This window comes from Podarcis raffonei, chromosome 1 (assembly GCF_027172205.1).
Source record: "Podarcis raffonei isolate rPodRaf1 chromosome 1, rPodRaf1.pri, whole genome shotgun sequence".
In the NCBI taxonomy this organism is placed as follows: domain Eukaryota; kingdom Metazoa; phylum Chordata; class Lepidosauria; order Squamata; family Lacertidae; genus Podarcis; species Podarcis raffonei.
The window spans coordinates 43,384,873-43,403,324 of NC_070602.1; the positions used below are offsets into that span (position 1 = coordinate 43,384,873).

General features: G+C 48.2%; 1 protein-coding gene and 1 long non-coding RNA gene across 3 annotated transcripts in view; both read left to right on the top strand.

The window, feature by feature from the left end:
• The window catches only part of LOC128411104 (uncharacterized), a 110,413-nt gene extending 93,279 nt beyond the window's left edge, over nucleotides 1–17,134 (top strand). Inside the window, exon 5 of the long non-coding RNA XR_008329688.1 lies at nucleotides 17,117–17,134. This is a non-coding gene — a long non-coding RNA (uncharacterized LOC128411104). The remainder of the gene's footprint in view (nucleotides 1–17,116) is intronic.
• Nucleotides 1,707–10,239, top strand: LOC128411097 (carbohydrate sulfotransferase 8-like). 2 transcript variants are annotated; one of them, XR_008329686.1, is made up of 2 exons: nucleotides 1,707–2,024; nucleotides 8,683–8,768. XR_008329686.1 is itself a non-coding variant. In XM_053383112.1 (2 exons), exons 1-2 carry the CDS (start codon nucleotides 1,925–1,927, stop codon nucleotides 10,055–10,057), a joined length of 906 nt encoding a protein of 301 aa, XP_053239087.1. In that variant the 5' UTR covers nucleotides 1,707–1,924; the 3' UTR covers nucleotides 10,058–10,239. The 2 variants fall into 2 exon arrangements, 1 of the variants encoding a protein (XP_053239087.1); XM_053383112.1 differs by lacking the exon at nucleotides 8,683–8,768 and adding an exon at nucleotides 9,252–10,239.
• Nucleotides 17,135–18,452: the final 1,318 nt, after the last annotated feature.

Below are 18,452 nucleotides of genomic sequence, written 5' to 3' on the forward strand. Positions count from 1 at the left end.
CTGAGATAATGCTTATTTCAGCAATATCATTAACATGATCTCTTTTTAAAATATTATTTTATTAATTTTCCAAAAACAACAAAAAATAAAAGCAACAATACATCTTCAAACATAGAAAAGACTAGAGTTGACTTCCTTCTACTCCCTTCCCTGGTTCCATAGTTTATAAGTTTTACCTTTGCCCTGTTGCCCCCCATAAAGTCTGCTCTTTAGTACTAAACTGGAACAAATGGCAATCCATGGAAACCCAATTGCCATTTGTTCCAATTCAGCAGGTTTCCCCAGAGGAAAGCAGTGAGGCAAATGCAGGTGTGGATAAGCTCCTAGAGAAAACAAGTTTTACACCTAGTGGCAGAACCCTATCAACGTTGTGGTCATCCATGTTTCCTGGAGAAGGGAGCATTTCTTCAAGGTCCCAAATGCATGAAGGGGGAAATAAGAATGCACAGATTGGCCTCACCCCCTGTTGCCAGAGAGGAAAGTTCTATCACCATTTCATGCGCTTCCATGCGGTTTGGCTCCAAAAGGTTATGTTTTGCCTAGGAAGGTATGATAACAGAGAAGCTTGGCTGCTTGGGGCAAATATAACTTGCAAATTTCCAACCAAAATTCTCTGCTGATATGGGCAAGGGAGTGGCCCTACAGGGATGGCTGAATCTTGCCATGGATCTCCTGTAAAGAAGTAAGCTGTAACCAGTGTTTGTCAACCTTGCATTCCCAGATGTGGCACAACAACTCCCATCATTCCCTGCCAGGTCTGGCTGGGATTGTTCGAGTTGACAGAGCTATCTGCCATGAACTCAGGTTCATGCGTTCAAGCCTCATGTTGAACAAAAAAGATTCCCGAATTGCAGGGAGTTGCAGGGAGTGTCAACACAAGGGGGCTTGTGAAGAAGGCGCAGCAGAGACTGTACTTTTTGAGAATTCTAAGGAAAAACCATCTTCCGCAGAAACTGCTGCTTGCCTTCTATCACTGTGCCATTGAGAGCGTGCTCACTTATGGCTTATGTGTGTGGTACGGAAGCTGTACTACCCAGGACAGGATGGGGTTGTGCAGAGTTGTTAAGGCAGCAGAGAGCATTGTTGGCTGCCCACTCTCCACCTTAGAGCAGATTTATGCCACAAGGTGCCATAGGAAGGCACTGGACATAGTAAAAGATCCATCGCATCCTGGTCACTGTCTCTTCGAGCTCCTGCCGTCGGGACAGAGATACAGGACGATGAAGACAAGAACGAGTCGTCTTAAGAACAGCTTCTTCTCCAGAGCGATCTCGGCCCTGAATGGGAAGCCTGGACTTTGAAAGTCATCTAATCTTCCTTGCTGTACTATACTGTATTGTTTTAATTAGTGTTTTTATGGAGCAGTCAAGTAATTTCGTTGTCCCTGAGAGGGGGCAATGACAATAAAGATATTATTATTATTATTATTATTATTATTATTATTATTATTATTATTAGATGATCCTTGGAGTCCCTTCCAACTGACTGATTCTATGGTTCGGTCATAAGGCAGCTTAGCCAATGGTCAAGGATGATGGGAATTGTAGTCCAACAACATGTGAGGACCCAAAGTTGATGCAGACTCATTGGCTGTATCCTCCGCAGCCTAGACCCTCTAAAGCAGGCATCCCCAAACTTGGCCCTCCAGATGTTTCGGGACTACAATTCCCAAGCTAACAGGACCAGTGGTCAGGGATGATGGGAATTGTAGTCCCAAAACATCTGAAGGGCTGAGTTTGGGGATGCCTGCTCTAAAGATACAGCAGTATCTCTTAGGGACAAACTTTGGTTAATGCAGGAAAATGCAAGTGTTTTATACCAGTTGCTAATTTCTTGGTTCAACGAACGGTAACAATGTTTGCTATTTATGTTTGCCTAGAGTTCATCATAAAGGCTACAGCCTTTGGCTTGCTGGGAAAACATTATGAAGAACCTGCTTGAAAAGTTGTTCATTCTCTTCCTCAGTAGTCTGCTTGGCGCTTTTCTTCTTCAGACGCTCTATAGTTGGCAGACAGAAATAAGAGGTAAGACTGAGGATTGCCAGATATTTAAACATATTGGATGGTGTCAGCGCTGCCCAAGGTCCCAGCTCACACAAGACCAACGCTGCTTCTTGCTCAAGTTTAAAAGTCTTTATTGAAGTTCAGTTTCATTTCCAGACGCGCAGCGCGCAACGCTACGTCTATCCATCAGACCGTAGAAGTCCCATCTGAATCTCCTCCCCCCTGACACCAGCTTAAGATTCTAGCCTTACTCCACCTCTTCCTCTGTTCCTTCTTTCTCTGGGTCCTTCTGCTAGTCGGAGTCTCAGCCCTCCTAGATTCCTCTGACGCTGATTCTGCTGACTCTTCTCCCCCCCTCCTTCTGGCTTTAGGACCTGGCTCCCAATCCGGGTTTTCTGCTGTCCCGCGCTCCTCCACATTTGAACTTGGCACGCGCGCGCGCAGCCTCCCACTTTCCTTCTGACCGTTACACTTGTGTCACTGCTCCCCCTTTCGGGGAGGCTAGCTGGACCTGGCCTTCCCTCCGTCTCCCCACTCCCCGATGGAGGAGAAGCTGGTCCTGACTCACGTGACTCTTCCCCCCCACTGTGCTCTGGTGGGGGAACTGGCCCTACTCCTCCGCTACTCCTTTGGGACTCCCCTCTGGTTCCTTGTTTATGGATCGTCCCCCCGGGACTCGCCTCGCCCTTACCATAGGCGCCCCCTCCTGGGAATCTTCTGATTCGCTGGAGAAGCTCATGGAATCTCTCGGTCCACTGTCATATTCCCCTACGCTCCCCTCTGATTCCTCTCCTCCACTCTCTACTTGCTCTCTCCCCTGCTCTTCTGCTCCTGAGCCTCTGACATCCATCCCCCCCTCGAAGCCCCCCTTCCCCCCTCCCCATCTTCGGGTGTGGGTTCCAGGTGCTCCAGCGCTGGGGGTGTGAGTGCTGGCTTCCGTTCTCTCCCCCTGGTGTGCAACCGGCCAGCGGGATCAGGCCCCCCCACGATGGGTTCGTCGACGTCGACTTCCTCTGCTTCCATTTCTCTGCTGTCGTGCTCAAAACCAAGATCCTCCCCCCACACGTCCATGTCCACCTCTCCACCCGGTCCCTCGGGTGAGGCTGTGTGCAAGGGCCCCCTCAGCAGTTCCCTGCTCCACCCCACTTCTGGTTGAGTGTCCCACCAATAGGAGCGGTCCGTGGCAAACCCCGAGAGCGACCCCTCCGGGGAGCTCATCCCCGGCGTCGGCTCCTCATCTGAGGAGAAACCCTGGAACGTGCTGGCTGACAGTGTGGGTGTGAAAAGCCAGTCGTCGAAATACTCCGCCGGCATGCGTCTGTGTGGGAAGATCGAATGGAACTCGTCTTTGAGGTAGTGCTCCTCCACGGCGTAGCACGGCACCCACTCGTTGGCGCTGGCCGGAGTACCCTCCCTGGCGAGGAGATATTCAACTCCCTCTTCCCCCCATCTGGAGTCCAAAATCTGCGTGACCTCGTTGAGTGGCGTCGCCCTCTGTGGTCCCTCCCCTGTTGGCGATGGGCTACGTGGGGCTGGTGCGGTCCCTGGCGCCTGAAACCTGTGGGGTGCCTTGTAAGGCGTGAGCACTGACCTGTGAAAGACTGGGTGCATTCTGGAGCCCTCCGGGAGTGTCAACCGGTAGGCCACTGGATTGATTTGTGCCGCGACCTGGTAAGGTCCCAGCTGCTTGTGTCCTAGCTTCCTCTTAGCTAGCGTTCTGGCCGGCACTGCCTGAGCTGCTAACCAGACCCAGTCCCCTACCTGTATGTCTTCCCCAACCCTCCTGTGCCTGTCTGCCTGCATCTTGTAGGCGTGTTTCGCGAGTTCCAAGTGCCTTCGGAGTTGCTCATGGACCTCCTGTAACTCTGCGGCTAAGTGCTCTGCCCCCCGTGGCTCCCCCTCTGCCTCGGTCTCCAACCCCGGGAAGGTTCTGGGGTGGCGCCCATTGTTGGCGAAGAACGGTGTCACCCCTGTAGACCCGTGCTTCGTGTTGTTGTAGGCAAACTCGGCTAGCGGTAGGTAGTCCACCCAGGTCGAGGGCTGTTGATTGGCGTAGCATCGCAGGTACTGCTGCATGATGGCGTTGACCCTCTCCGCTTGTCCGTTGGTCTGCGGGTGTCGTGCCGACGCTAAGTTGATCTTGACGTTCAGGATGCCCAGCAGCTTCTGCCAGAAGTTCGAGATGAATTGGCGGCCCCGGTCGGACAGGATGGACCGCGGCAGGCCGTGAGCTTTGAAGACGTGGTCTATGAACAGCTTGGTGGTCTGTTCCGCTGTGGCCACCTTCGCGCACGGAATGAAATGCGCCATCTTGGTGAAGAGGTCTACGACCACGAGTACCGCTGTTTTGCCGCGCGAACTGGGCAGATCTGTAACAAAGTCCAGGGCCACTTTCTCCCATGGTTCGAGCGGCGTCTGCAGCGGTTCCAGCAGACCCGCCGGCTTCCTGTGTACTGGCTTGGCCCTTTGGCAGGTGTCACACCTGGAAACGTAATCCGCAACTTCTCCCCGCACCTTGGGCCACCAAAAGTCCCTGGTGACTAATTCCGCCGTCTTGTCCTTGCCGAAGTGCCCAGCGCTGGGCGCGTCGTGCAGCTGCTGCAAGACTCTCGCGCGAAGGTCGTCTCCCGGTACGTAGAGAGCCCCTTTGCGGAGGAGTAGTCCCTCGCTGTGCCGTTTCGCACCTCCTCCATCTTGGATTGCGCAAACGAATCCGCCTGTAGCGCGCGACGGACTGCGTCCAGGTCCACTGCGGCTGAAGCGCACGCCCACACCTCTGGTGCGAAAATGTGTTTGGCCGCTGCCGGTGTCGCTTCCTTGAGATACTGCGGCTTCCTGGATAGCGCATCCGCCATGACGTTGTTGTCTCCCGGGATGTATTCTATCCGGAAATCGAAATCTGCAAAGAACTCCGCCCAGCGGATGTGTCTCTGGTTCAGGAACTTCGCCGTGCGCCAGTACTCCAGGTTCTTGTGGTCCGTGCGGACCTGCACTGTGTGTCTGGCTCCGACGAGGAAGTGCCGCCACGCCTTGAAGGCTGCATGAATGGCCAGCAACTCCCTGTCCCAGATGGTGTAGTTCTGCTCCGACGTGCTGAGCTTCCTGGAGTAGAATGCGCACGGTCTCCAGTCCCCTTGCGGATCTTGCTGCAACAGGACCGCCCCCACCGCTCTGTCCGAGGCGTCCGTTTCAACCCTCATCGGTTTGCTGGGGTTTACGTGTAGCAGCTGTTCTTCGGACGCGAAGAGACACTTGAGCCTCCGAAAGGACTGCTCCGCCTGGTCCGTCCAGGTGAACTTCTTCTTCTTGGAGCTGAGGGTGTCCGTGATGGCCGCCGTCTCCTTCGCGAACCCCTTGATGAACTTGCGATAAAAGTTGGCGAAACCGACGAACTTCTGGACCTCCTTCTGGTTGCGCGGGCTCTTCCAGTCCAACACTGAGCGGACCTTGGCGCTGTCCATGGCAAGTCCCTTGTCGGACAGCTTGTAGCCCAGGAAATCCACCTCTGTCGTGTCGAACTGGCACTTCTCCAGTTTGGCGTAAAGTCTGTGCTCCCGTAGTCTCTGCAGGACCTCCTTGACGTCCTCCTCGTGCGCCTCCTGCGAGTCCGAAAAGATCAGGATATCATCTAAGAAGCAGACGCACTTCTTGTAGAGGAGTCCCGCTAGCACGTGGTGCATGAAAGCTTGGAAACAATGGGAGCCATTTTGGAGACCAAACGGCATGACTCTGTATTCATAGGTTCCTAAAGGCGTAAACATGGCTGTCTTCCACTCGTCGCCCTCCCGCATGCGTATAAGGTTGTAGGCCCCTCGTAGATCCAACTTGGTGAAGATCCGTCCCTTCCTCACCGTCGCGAGCAGGTCGTCAATTTTGGGCATGGGGAATGCTGTGGGCTTTGTCCTGGAATTGATGATTCTATAATCCACTATGAGCCTCCGTTCGGGCGTGTCTCTCTTCTTCACGAAAAACACGGGACTGCCCCCCACTGCTTTGGATTCCCGGATGAATCCCCGCTTCAAATTGCGATCTATGAACTCCCTGAGTTCTTGCATTTCGTCTTCAGACATGGAGTACAGTCTCCCAGTCGGCAGCGTCGCCCCTGGCAGGAGGTCAATCTTGCAGTCGTAGGGTCTGTGGGGAGGCAGCTTGTCTGCTTCCTTCTCGCAGAAGACTTCCAAAAAAGCCTTGTACTTGTTGGGCACCGCTTGCACCATGCCTAGGTGTAGCTGCGGTGCATCCTCTTGCCCCTCCTCTTCCTGGCAGGTCTGGATGCAGTGCGCTGCGCAGTAGGAAGAGCAGAAGGTCAATTGCCGCTGGTACCGCGCTAATGCCGGGCTGTGCCTATCCAGCCAACTCATGCCCAACACTATGGGCGTGTCCGACAGGTGGGTGACGTTGAAACTGATGACTTCACGGTGGTTCCCAATTTGCATCACCAGAGGCGGTGTCTGCTGTACCCCCTCTCCTCCCAGTATCTTCCTGCCATCTACCGTGACAACATTTAGGGGCGTCGTGGCTGGCAGGAGTGCTATGCGATGCTGCTTGACGAAGTCCAACCCTACAAAGTCTGCGTTGCTACCAGAGTCAATGGTAATAGGGACCTCCAGGGTGAGCCCATCGGGCAGCTGGAGCGATGCAGTGAGTTGCACCACTGGTTTGGGTGGGAGGGGGTCTGTGGGCTGCAAAATCTCTGGGGACTGCTTCACTGACTCGCCTGGTTGAGCCCCAGTGCCTCCGTCTCCAACCAGGCTTCGCCGTTTCCCTGCTGCTCTACTCCCTGCTGAATTGCTCCTTTAACAGTTGCTGAGGCTGCAGTGTGCTTCTGGAGCCTCTGGGGACACTCTTTGGCCATGTGCAGTGCACTGTCGCAGATGTAACACTTCCTGCTCCCTCTAGGAGCCTTCGCCTTGACTGCTCCTGGTGTTTGGGCTCTGCTTGCTGTCTGAGCCCTTGCACCTCCGATTTCCATTGGCTCCTCTCCCCTCATCAGCGGAGGCGTGGACTGAGCGCGCTCTGTCTCTCTGGGTAGGAAGGGAGTCGTTCTAACTGACGTGTTTGCTCTTCGCCCCTCCTCCCTGCTCCACGGGCGTTCTTCCAGGCGCACCCCAATTGCGAGCGCCCTTTGGACTACTTCTGTTGTATTTTGGGGTCTCTCCCCCCTGGCCAGCTCATCTTTCACGGCTCCATTCAGCCCCTCCCAGAACAGATCCCTGACGGCAGCTGAGTCCTTCTGCCAGCCCAGCACATTTACTAACCCAAAAAAGCGGGAATGATACTGGCGCACCGTCGCTTTTCCTTGCCGCAATCCATGCATTTCCCTTCTAGCGACATCCACATCCACCGTTGATTTAAAGCAAGCGTCCATGGCTTCAATAAAGGCGCTTGAATCTTTGAGGGCGGGGTCATTTTCGCGTAACAAGGTTCGCAGCCACGACTTAGCTTCCCCATGCAGATGAGTGATTATGAAACCCACTTTCTCCTCCTCATCTCTAAAGTCTTTCCGAAGCAATTTGAGCGCGAAAACTACTTCTGCTCTGAAGTTAGGGTACTGCTGCAGGTTCCCGTCAAAATGGGTCACAATACTCGCCCCCCTTTTCCCGAGGCCAACTCCCTCCGGCTTGGCTCCCAGCTGCCCCTCCTTTCCCCATCTGTCCCACCTGGCTTGCAGATCCTGGCAGAGCGCAGCTGTTTCTCCTTCTTTTTTCTTAGACGCAGCCAATTCTGCGTAGAGCGTTGAGACCGCTTCCTGCAGTTGCTTGACTTTCTCCTCTGTAGTCATCTTTGCCTATCTTCGTGAGCTTGCAGAGTTTTTTTTTTGTGAGATGGGACTTACTGTCAGCGCTGCCCAAGGTCCCAGCTCACACAAGACCAACGCTGCTTCTTGCTCAAGTTTAAAAGTCTTTATTGAAGTTGTTTCATTTCCAGACGCGCAGCGCGCAACGCTACGTCTATCCATCAGACCGTAGAAGTCCCATCTGAATCTCCTCCCCCCTGACACCAGCTTAAGATTCTAGCCTTACTCCACCTCTTCCTCTGTTCCTTCTTTCTCTGGGTCCTTCTGCTAGTCGGAGTCTCAGCCCTCCTAGATTCCTCTGACGCTGATTCTGCTGACTCTTCTCCCCCCCTCCTTCTGGCTTTAGGACCTGGCTCCCAATCCGGGTTTTCTGCTGTCCCGCGCTCCTCCACATTTGAACTTGGCGCGCGCGCGCGCAGCCTCCCACTTTCCTTCTGACCGTTACACTTGTGTCACTGCTCCCCCTTTCGGGGAGGCTAGCTGGACCTGGCCTTCCCTCCGTCTCCCCACTCCCCGATGGAGGAGAAGCTGGTCCTGACTCACGTGACTCTTCCCCCCCACTGTGCTCTGGTGGGGGAACTGGCCCTACTCCTCCGCTACTCCTTTGGGACTCCCCTCTGGTTCCTTGTTTATGGATCGTCCCCCCTGGGACTCGCCTCGCCCTTACCATAGGCGCCCCCTCCTGGGAATCTTCTGATTCGCTGGAGAAGCTCATGGAATCTCTCGGTCCACTGTCATATTCCCCTACGCTCCCCTCTGATTCCTCTCCTCCGCTCTCTATTTGCTCTCTCCCCTGCTCTTCTGCTCCTGAGCCTCTGACAGATGGTTATGCTTAGTTTTGTTGTTCTGATTTTCTATTACATGGTTTAAATTTTCCTATAGAATGGCAGGATAACAATGTTGAAAATGGATCAAAACTCTTAATAGTAAGTAAGTAAGTAAGTAAATTTTTATTTATACCCCGCCTTCCCCGACCAAGACCGGGCTCAGGACGGCTAACATCAGATATCAAATACATTAAAACACAATCAAACAATTGATTAAAATACAGCTTAAAAATTAGAATCAGGATAAAATTAAATGACTGCCCACAAATTGCAACCTTAGAAGTCGGGAACCTCAAGTATTCATCAGGGCCAGCTATCCATGTTGGTCCCACATGAGCCGATAAAAGGGACACAGAGGTAACTTACTGGGTCCCATAGAGGGGGGCTCAAACTGGGCCCAGACTGAAGGCCAGGCAGAACAGCTCCGTCTTGCAGGCCCTGCAGAAGGGTATCAAGTCCCGCAGCGCCCTGGTCTCCTGTGACAGAGTGTTCCACCAGGCTGGGGCCAAAGCTGAAAAGGCCTTGGCCCTGGTTGAGGCCAGTTTAACCTCCTTAAGGCCCTCCTTGAGTTACTGATTTTCACTCCCTGGTCATGGTGTCAAAGGTCACATTTCCCTTCTGTAGATCCTGAAGAAGATTGGCTGAGAAGGCAACGAGATCGCAAAGCCTCTTTGGACACCATCTGCCAGAAATATACTTTCTCAAAAGGAAAACCAAACCCTCAAGTTGCGAGTCAGATCTTTGTAGACGAGCGTCACAACTTTATCTACTGTGAAGTGCCAAAGGTGGGCTGTTCCAACTGGAAAAAAATTATTCTCCTCCTCACACTCAACCTGAGCAGGGATGTCTTAGAAGTAGATCATGATAGAGTCCACAGAACACATCTCTTAAGGAGGTTAAGTTCTTACCCTTCTGATCAGCAAGTGAAACTTCTGAACAGCAGCATTAAAGTGATGTTCACCAGGCATCCTCTAGAGAGATTGGTTTCCGCTTACAGAGACAAGCTCTTGCACTTTGAGCCTTTTTACGTCTCTGTGGCAAAAAGGATCAAGACTTTGTTCAGGGGAAACCCAAACTCCACCGATCCAGTGACTTTCCAGGAATTTGTAAACTTTGTTTTGAAACAAGCCCCCAACGATTTGGACATACACTGGAAGCCAATGTTTATGCTCTGTGATCCCTGCAACATTCACTATGACATTTTGGGGAAGTACGAGACACTGGGAGAAGATGCTGACCATGTTCTCAGGAGAATTGGAGCACCAGACGATCTCCAGTATCCAGATTTTAAGAAGTACGGTACAGAGAAGAGGACCAACAACAATATCACTCTGAACCACTTCAGCAAACTGAGTAAGGACCAAGTGCAGAAGCTCAAGGACCTTTACTCAATTGATTTCTCTTCCTTTAATTATTCTTTTCATTTTTAAAACAAAACTTTGCTGTAAGATTCAATCGCAGTTCCCTTCTCTGGGTTCTCTGGTCTCCTGTCTGCTAGACAACAGGAAGTCCCTGTGGTGGCTGGCACCCTGTCTCTGGAAAATCCCTCTTTAGGGAGGCTGATCTGGCATTTTCATTGTTATAGCATATGTACTGAACTAGGAGCCTACCAAATCAGACCACTAGTGCATCTTGCTCAGCAATGCTGACACCACTAGCATGTATTCTCCAGTGCTTTAGGGCACTACCAGACCACCTGTTTCTTGAGCATTCATCCTGATTGAATTGCAGGGCACTTAGATAACGCTGGCTATTTGATGAGTGTTCGTTCCGATTTGTTCCTGGGGATGTTGGATGATGTTGCATCAAAGCAGGTGTCACCCCACAATGCATTTCCAGTGCATTTTCCTGGCACTGCCTTTATTGCAAAAAGTCCAGCCTTTGGGGGGAAACAGGTTTGTTACACAAGGTATCCCAATCGACTATAATCTCACAATCTGAATTTGCCGGTGGGTGACTGAACCCCATGCAAAAAATGTGACAGTCTGGAAGTGCCCTGAAGACAGGGGTTTTTCCTAGCCCTCCCTAGAGATACATGGGACCTTCTGAATACAAAGCAGGTACTTTATTAGTGAGCTACAGCCCTACTTCAGAGTCTATTCAATTGGTCTGCAGATGACAGCAAATGAACACATTTAAAGTGCATCCCCCCCTCAGAGAACTCTGGGCACTGTAGTTTGTTAAGTGTTGCTGGGAATTGGAACTCTATGAGTAGAAACTACAGTGCCCAGAATACTTTGAGGGAAAGAACATGCTTTGAATATGCTTTAAAGGTATAGTACATACACAGCCCAGAAAAGCATTTATAAATGATGATGAGTAGAGGCTAATCCAAAGTCTATTTCATAACATTATTTCCTCATTCCTCCTCTCTAATATGAAAACCACATTCTAAACACACCATGTTTGTTCCACCAACTTGTTATGGTTATGTCAGATTTAAAATTGAGGTGGATTTGACAGAAAATATCTATAGGTATGTAGGAATACATAAATACACACACGAGAGAGAGAGAGAGAGAGAGAGAGAGAGAGAGAGAGAGAGAATGCTACTCAGGATCTAAGTGAATTTTCATTTTGATATATTTTGATGTATATTCTGCCACAGGAAATCATTCTCTTTCTTATTTTTTAATAATTTTTTAATTAGTTTTCAATTACAATCCAATAATAACCTCATTATAACAATACCAGTTTATAATACAATTACAAATACCTATCGTTCAACTACTGAACTATATAATTTATATAAAGTGCCCCGCCCGCCCCGTGCTAGAGTTGATGGTTGATGGTTTTCTTTATTTCTGCCTTCCAAAATCAAACTAATTTCAATTACATTCCAGTCATAATAATAATAATCGCATTATGCAACAACTGCAATTAATGTTGACACATTAAATGATTTATAAAGCTACACGTGAGGCACTCAAACTATAACCTTGTTCTTCCTGTGTGTGGCAATTATTCTGTCCATGGTGTTTCTTCTTGTTCTCGTAAAATATTACGTGTCTTTTCCCTGGTTGTTGCTGTTATCCATCATGCCTTGGGCGGAGCTGATAATGTTGTTCCAGAAATTTCTCCCTCACTCTGTCCCGTGCTTCATTGTTTTGCAACTTTAACAACAGCAGCAAAAGTCACTCTGTCCCAATAAATAACCTGTTTTTGCCATTTTTACTCTCAGTCAGGGAAGAAGAGTGGTCTGTCAAACTGCAGATGACTCAGTAATGAAGCTTATCAGTTCCTTAGCAAGTTCACAGACTTCTTTCATGCTTCCGTCCAACTGAAGATAAATGAGCAAATATACTTCCAATTAAATTAAATTCCAAGTCCTTTTAGCGTTATTCAGTTCACTCTGTAAATAATAGAGGATGGGGAAGAGTCAGCTCTAAGTTTCCATCATAAATCTTCTGCAAAATAGAGCTTCCCTCCCTTTCCCCCTTTTTTTACACACATAGTTCTGTTTAATGTTATATTCAATATCTATAATCCTTCTTCTATCCTCGCTTGTACAGATATAATTTGAACTAACATTCAGAGGAGGGTTGCAGAATCATAAATGTAGAGAAGAAAACTTTATATAAAGAAACCATAGGCTCCCCCCCCCGTCTTTTACACCGAATGAAGTATTTGGTTCTGTTCCACAGTTTATTATCTCATCTTTTCTAGCATGCAGTTGTAAGGTAAAGTAAAGGTACCCCTGCCCGTACGGGCCAGTCTTGACAGACTCTGGGGTTGTGCGCCCATCTCACTCAAGAGGCCGGGGGCCAGCGCTGTCCGGAGACACTTCCGGGTCACGTGGCCAGCGTGACAAAGCTGCATCTGGCGTGCCAGCGCAGCACACGGAACACCGTTTACCTTCCCGCTGGTAAGTGGAGCTTGCTTGAGGGAGATAATTTAAGAGTGGGGTGGAAGCAGAGCGTCTTTACACCTATTTATCTACTTGCACCCGGGGGTGCTTTCGAACTGCTAGGTTGGCAGGCACTGGGACCGAGCAGCGGGAGCGCACCCCGCCGCGGGGATTCGAACCGCTGACCTTTTGATCGGCAAGCCCTAGGCGCTGAGGCTTTTACCCACAGCGCCACCCGCGTCCCTAGCATGCACTTGTACTTTAGTCCAATTAAGTTCTTAATGGCATCGTAGGAGGGTTTTTGGTGGGCAAAGTGCTTTTACACTCAGTGCCTCCCCCCCCCATTCCATGCCGGAGTGAAGGCCAGGTATTAAGACAAACTGTCCCTAGGGGGAATTTGCAAGGATAATTACCCTCAGTCATCCTTGTTTTTCCTTCACCAACAATCTCCTGCTGTCATGGGAGCTGCCTCCATTAAGTCAGTCTGGAACCAGAACGCCAGGAAATCATTCTCATGGTGGAAAAAACACTGTGTTCGAACCAGTCTCCAAACTTATAGAAATGACAATATTCCCTTTGGAATGTTTAATAGACAATTGACTATAGAAAACAACGAGTAACTGCTATGATCATACATTTTAGAATAAACCAGTGTCCAGCAATGGGAAACAAAGAAACTTGCCACTGATATTTGGAACTAGGATTGCCCGATCCTCTCAGATATCAGGAAAATTATCAATATGACCATAGCTAGTGATCTATGGCATTTCGGGCTTCAGTATGCTGTGTATTTATTGTACATCAGGCAACAGCAAAGCACCCCAGAATTCATTGCTAGATACTGCTCTTTCATTTAAAGTTTTTCTAAATTTCAACAGCACCACCCGATGGTAGCTTTGATTCTTGCAGGATTAACTTTAAATGTGAGTGATCTGTTCCATTCCATTTCTGCAAGATTCCCTTTCTCAAGGTAAGGTCTTCTGTACATTGTGTCCCATTTCTACCTACTATCTGATCACGTTTATAAAGTTATCAACAAGTGGAATGGACAGGTTTGTGACCTGTTTTTCATGTAGTAAAGCTAGCCGTTGTATAATCTGACTTCATGGTGAATGCTCACCCCAGTTATTCTTACAGTGGCATTTTTCATTACTGTGCTAGATAAATCCATGCTGTTTGAAAAAGAAATCCTACCTGCCTTAGGCCTTGCAATTCCAGATGCTATCTGGAATAAGTGGAGCTTGCTTGAGGGAGATAATTTAAGAGTGGGGTGGAAGCAGAGCGTCTTTACACCTATTTTTATCATCCATTCTTTTCATCAGCGCTTGACTCTCCTATGCAGATTAAGTGATTGAAATATACTACCAAATATGAGCTGAGTGTCTCTCTGATGTTTCATGTTGCCAAGCAACACTTTATCTAATATGATGTGCTCAAGGAAATAACCATCCTCAAACTAAAAGGAGAAGCATTTCCCTTCAGCCAGGTCCTCCAGGTGTTTCCACAGCTTTCCACCCTTGAAAATAAGAATCATGACCTAAGGAAACCCTGAACAATAAAATGCAATAAAATCACACACTTCTGTTTGTCTGTAAATATCTATCATGGGGTGGGCACAAACGAAAGGAAGAGGTGATTTTCACATGTTTCCCTTTCTTGTGGCAGCCACCTAAAAATCTGCTCAGCAGGGCTAGGGGAGTTGGAACGGAGGATTTTATGGGAATGAGGGAATTGGCTAAAATAGTTGTCTTCCTCCAAATCCGGTTGCCAAAATCTCCAGTGGATTGAAGCCCCTTCTGTTCTGTGGTGAGTAGAAGCTGATTCCAAGTCCAGGTAGTACACACAGAGAGCCTTTCGAGCTTAATTGTTTGAGGACCGCGGCCCGAAGATTTCAGCTGGGCCAGTGAACCCTTCCTTCCACCTTCATTTTCTGTCCTCAGTATCAGCCGCTAGAGGTCAGTCTCCCCTTGAAACAGAGAAAGTTGCCTTAGAACTTAAGCACCCCAGGTGAGACCAAAGGCTCAACTAGTCCAGTAGCATCTTCTCACAGGGGCCAACCATATGCATGTGGGAAGCCTGCAAGGTGGACCTCAGAGCAACAACATTCTCCCCACATATGGTTCAGTTTCAGCCCAGGCTTCATGATCCGTTCAGACAGGGGAGAAATCATATCAGTACTCGGATTGCGGAAAGAGCTTCATTAGCAAGGCACATCTCACCCCACATGAAATAATTCACACAGGGTTGAAAAACCATTCGAATGCTTAGAATGTGGAACGAGCTTCAATCATAAGACCAGTCTGACCTCATGTACAAAAAAATCCAAAAAAGTCTAGAGTGAGAGACCAGGGTGATGTCTCGAGGAGCTTGTTGTGAGACTTTTATGGGTGAGCTGAGAGTTTGTTTGGAGCCTGGACAAGATCCTGGAGGTGGCAAGGGTAGGTCAGAAGGAAAATGAAATGATATTGATTTATATCGATTAATAACATTGCATTAATGTAATTTGTATATGTAATTGTGTATTTGTATTTTGTTTTTGTTGTCCATTGATGCTTCAGTTTTTTGTACACCTTTTAGATATATATTTTTATATATTAAGTGGTATAGCAATTAAATAGTAATAATTCCCAGAGAGGCACACTGTCTCTGGCGCTGGAGGTTACATAAAGGTAAAGGTAAAGGTACCCCTGCCCGTACGGGCCAGTCTTGCCAGACTCTAGGGTTGTGCGCTCATCTCACTCTATAGGCCGGGAGCCAGTGCTGTCCGCAGACACTTCCGGGTCACGTGGCCAGCGTGACAAGCTGCATCTGGCGAGCCAGTGCAGCACACGGAACGCCGTTTACCTTCCCGCTGGTAAGCGGTCCCTATTTATCTACTTGCACCCGAAGGTGCTTTCGAACTGCTAGGTTGGCAGGCGCTGGGACTGAGCGACGGGAGCGCACCCCGCTGCGGGGATTCGAACTGCCGACCTTTCGATCGGCAAGTCCTAGGCGCTGAGGCTTTTACCCACAGCGCCACCCGCGTCCCGGAGGTTACATAGCTATTGTGATTAAGTAATCATTGATAGCTTTACCCTCCATAAATTTACCTAGTCCTCATTTGACACTGTTGGTAGCCATCACTATATTTTGTGGGAGCAAATTCCACAGTTCAACTCTGGAATGTGTAAATACTGACTCTTGTCTGTCCCAAATCGTCCAACAATCAGCTTCATTTGATGTCCATGTTCCAGCAGTACAGTGGTACCTCGGGTTAAGTACTTAATTCGTTCCGGAGGTCCGTACTTAACCTGAAACTGTTCTTAACCTGAAGCACCACTTTAGCTAATGGGGCCTCCTGCTGCCCCCATGCTGCCGCAGCACGATTTCTGTTCTCATCCTGAAGCAAAGTTCTTAACCTGAAGCACTATTTCTGGGTTAGCAGAGTGTGTAACCTGAAGCGTATGTAACCCGAGGTACCACTGTATTAGAAAAACTTTTCTCTATTCACTTTCTCCACACCATTCCTAATTTTTATATCTCATGACCCCTTTTACTCACCCTTTCTCTAAACTTTCCCCATAGAAGAGTTCCTTCAACCCCTCCATCATTTTGGTTGTCCTTTGGGGGAATCTTCCCCAGCTCTACAATATCCTTTCTGAGGTGAGGCAACAAGAACTGTACACAGTACTCCCAAGTGTGGTCACACAGCCAATTTGTATGATGGCACTATGATATTGGCTGCTTCATTTCCAATCCCCTTTCCACTGCACACCTTAGAGCGATTCACTCTGACCCCAAGGTCTCATTCCTGGTCACTCGCTACCAGTTCAGACCCTCATGAACACATATAGAATATGTGAGATATTCTCGTTTTCTATTTTTATTATGGAGGAATATCCAGTCATGTGGGACCTAACATGATTAGTGTCAGTGTTTAGAGTTTTTCAAAAGACTGACTGTCATCTTGAAACTGGGAACCCATGGACAAGGAATAGATATAGTACAGGCAACCCTTTATTTGTGTGTGCTCAGCACATGCAAAACGACTGGCATGTGCACTGTTTTGGACCCTGAAACAGGGTGGGCTTACACACACCACACTGATGCGTGTGGTTCGTTGAAACACAACCCCCTTGCAAATGGGGGAGTTGCCTGTACTCCTTTCCCATCTCCACATTACTGAATTACAGTTGTACCTTGGAAGTCGAACGGAATCCATTCTGGAAGTAAGTTCGACTTCCAAAACGTTCAGAAATCAGAGCTCAGCTTCTGATTGGCTGCAGGAAGCTCCTGCAGCCAATCAGAAGCCATGGAAGCCCCACCAGATATTCGGGTTCCTAAGAATGTGTGCAAACCGGAACACTCATTTATGAGTTTCAGGCGTTCAGGAAGCAAAATGTCTGAGTACCAAGGCATTTGGGATCCAAGGTACGACTGTACTAATAATCTGTCCTTTGGGAAAATAAAGTACAGTGGTACCTCGGATTACATACACTTCAGGTTACATATGCTTCAGGTTACAGACTCCGCTAACCCAGAAATAGTACCTCAGGTTAAGAACCTTGCTTCAGGATGAGAACAGAAATTGTGCTCCGGCGGCGCAGTGGCAGCGGGAGACCCCATTAGCTAAAGTGGTGCTTCAGGTTAAGAACAGTTTCAGGTTAAGAACAGACCTCCGGAACGAATTAAGTACTTAACCTGAGGTACCACTGTACTTCATTTGGGAGTAATGATTCCATGGACACAAAACCATCCACTACTGGTCCACTGGGCAGCCAGGCTTCTGTTGAGTGGGGTATGACGCTGACGCTGCAAAGTTTATATATATACAGAGTGCAAAGAAATGCATGGAATCCACCTCATAGGTCTCTAGGACATACAGAGTCATACTTCAACCATAGTATAATGCTGGGTATTTCACTCGTAAATAACAATAATAATAAAATGGACTACTATGTTTTCAAATTCCTGATTGCATAAAAATATGTATGACCTACCACTAGAAGAACCATGATCAATTAAATTATATTCCAAATTTTCTTAAGGGATGTGTAATAACATCCCATAATATGCAAAATAGTAACTATGTGGTAGGGGCATGCAGTCACAAGGTTTGCCTTGTATCTGTGTCCACAGTGTTTTGAAACAACCCAATCCGTTTCAGATCTGCTCTGCGCTGTTCTGTTTCAATTTGTTATTCAGGTATAAAACTGATCTGTTAAGTCTGAAGTTTTATTTTAACACACACCCCTCATAAAATGGCTATACTAATCTTTTTTTCTCACATAAGTGAACAAAATTTGCAGACAAAAGAGCCACCCCACCCCTGGAGTGAATTAAACCTAAGAAATTTCAGGCAGATCTGTACAAAGGTTTTTGTGTAGGTAACGTTATATATATATATATATATATATATATATATATATATATATATCCTCTAACTTTTTTATTTTCTGCCAGAATGGGTTGGAAACTGCAGGTATGCTTGCCCCTTCTGGGGAGATGAAACCTGCTAAAATCCCCAAAGATGGGTGCATCGCTTCCCCTGCAATAAAAATAAAACACACACACACCCTCTTCTAGTGGTGCAATCAGTTTAAAAACTGGGGTCATGAGGAAGATGTCCCTGGGTAAGAAATCTGCCAAATTTCAGACAAACAAGTCCAGCACCTATCATGCAAATTGTTTTTAACTTTGTTATAAACAACTAGAAAAGCCAGGTTTTTTTTCACACCACCCTTCCTTTCCCGGAAATACCCTCCTTGAGGGAAAAAGAGAGAGAGAAGTGATGAACATATGGCCATATTTTCAATGTGGCTTATGGAGGCTTTGCGTTTCTGTTCTTTAATCAAAAGGGTATGTTCAAAGAGCGAAAAACAACACCCCCCGCCAACCTGCTACCACCCTGCAACAAAGTACTTGTAGATACATTTCTTTTCGCCATTTAGTTAAATTATAAGGAATTTCCCTGCTAGAAATAAAAAGCTATGATATAT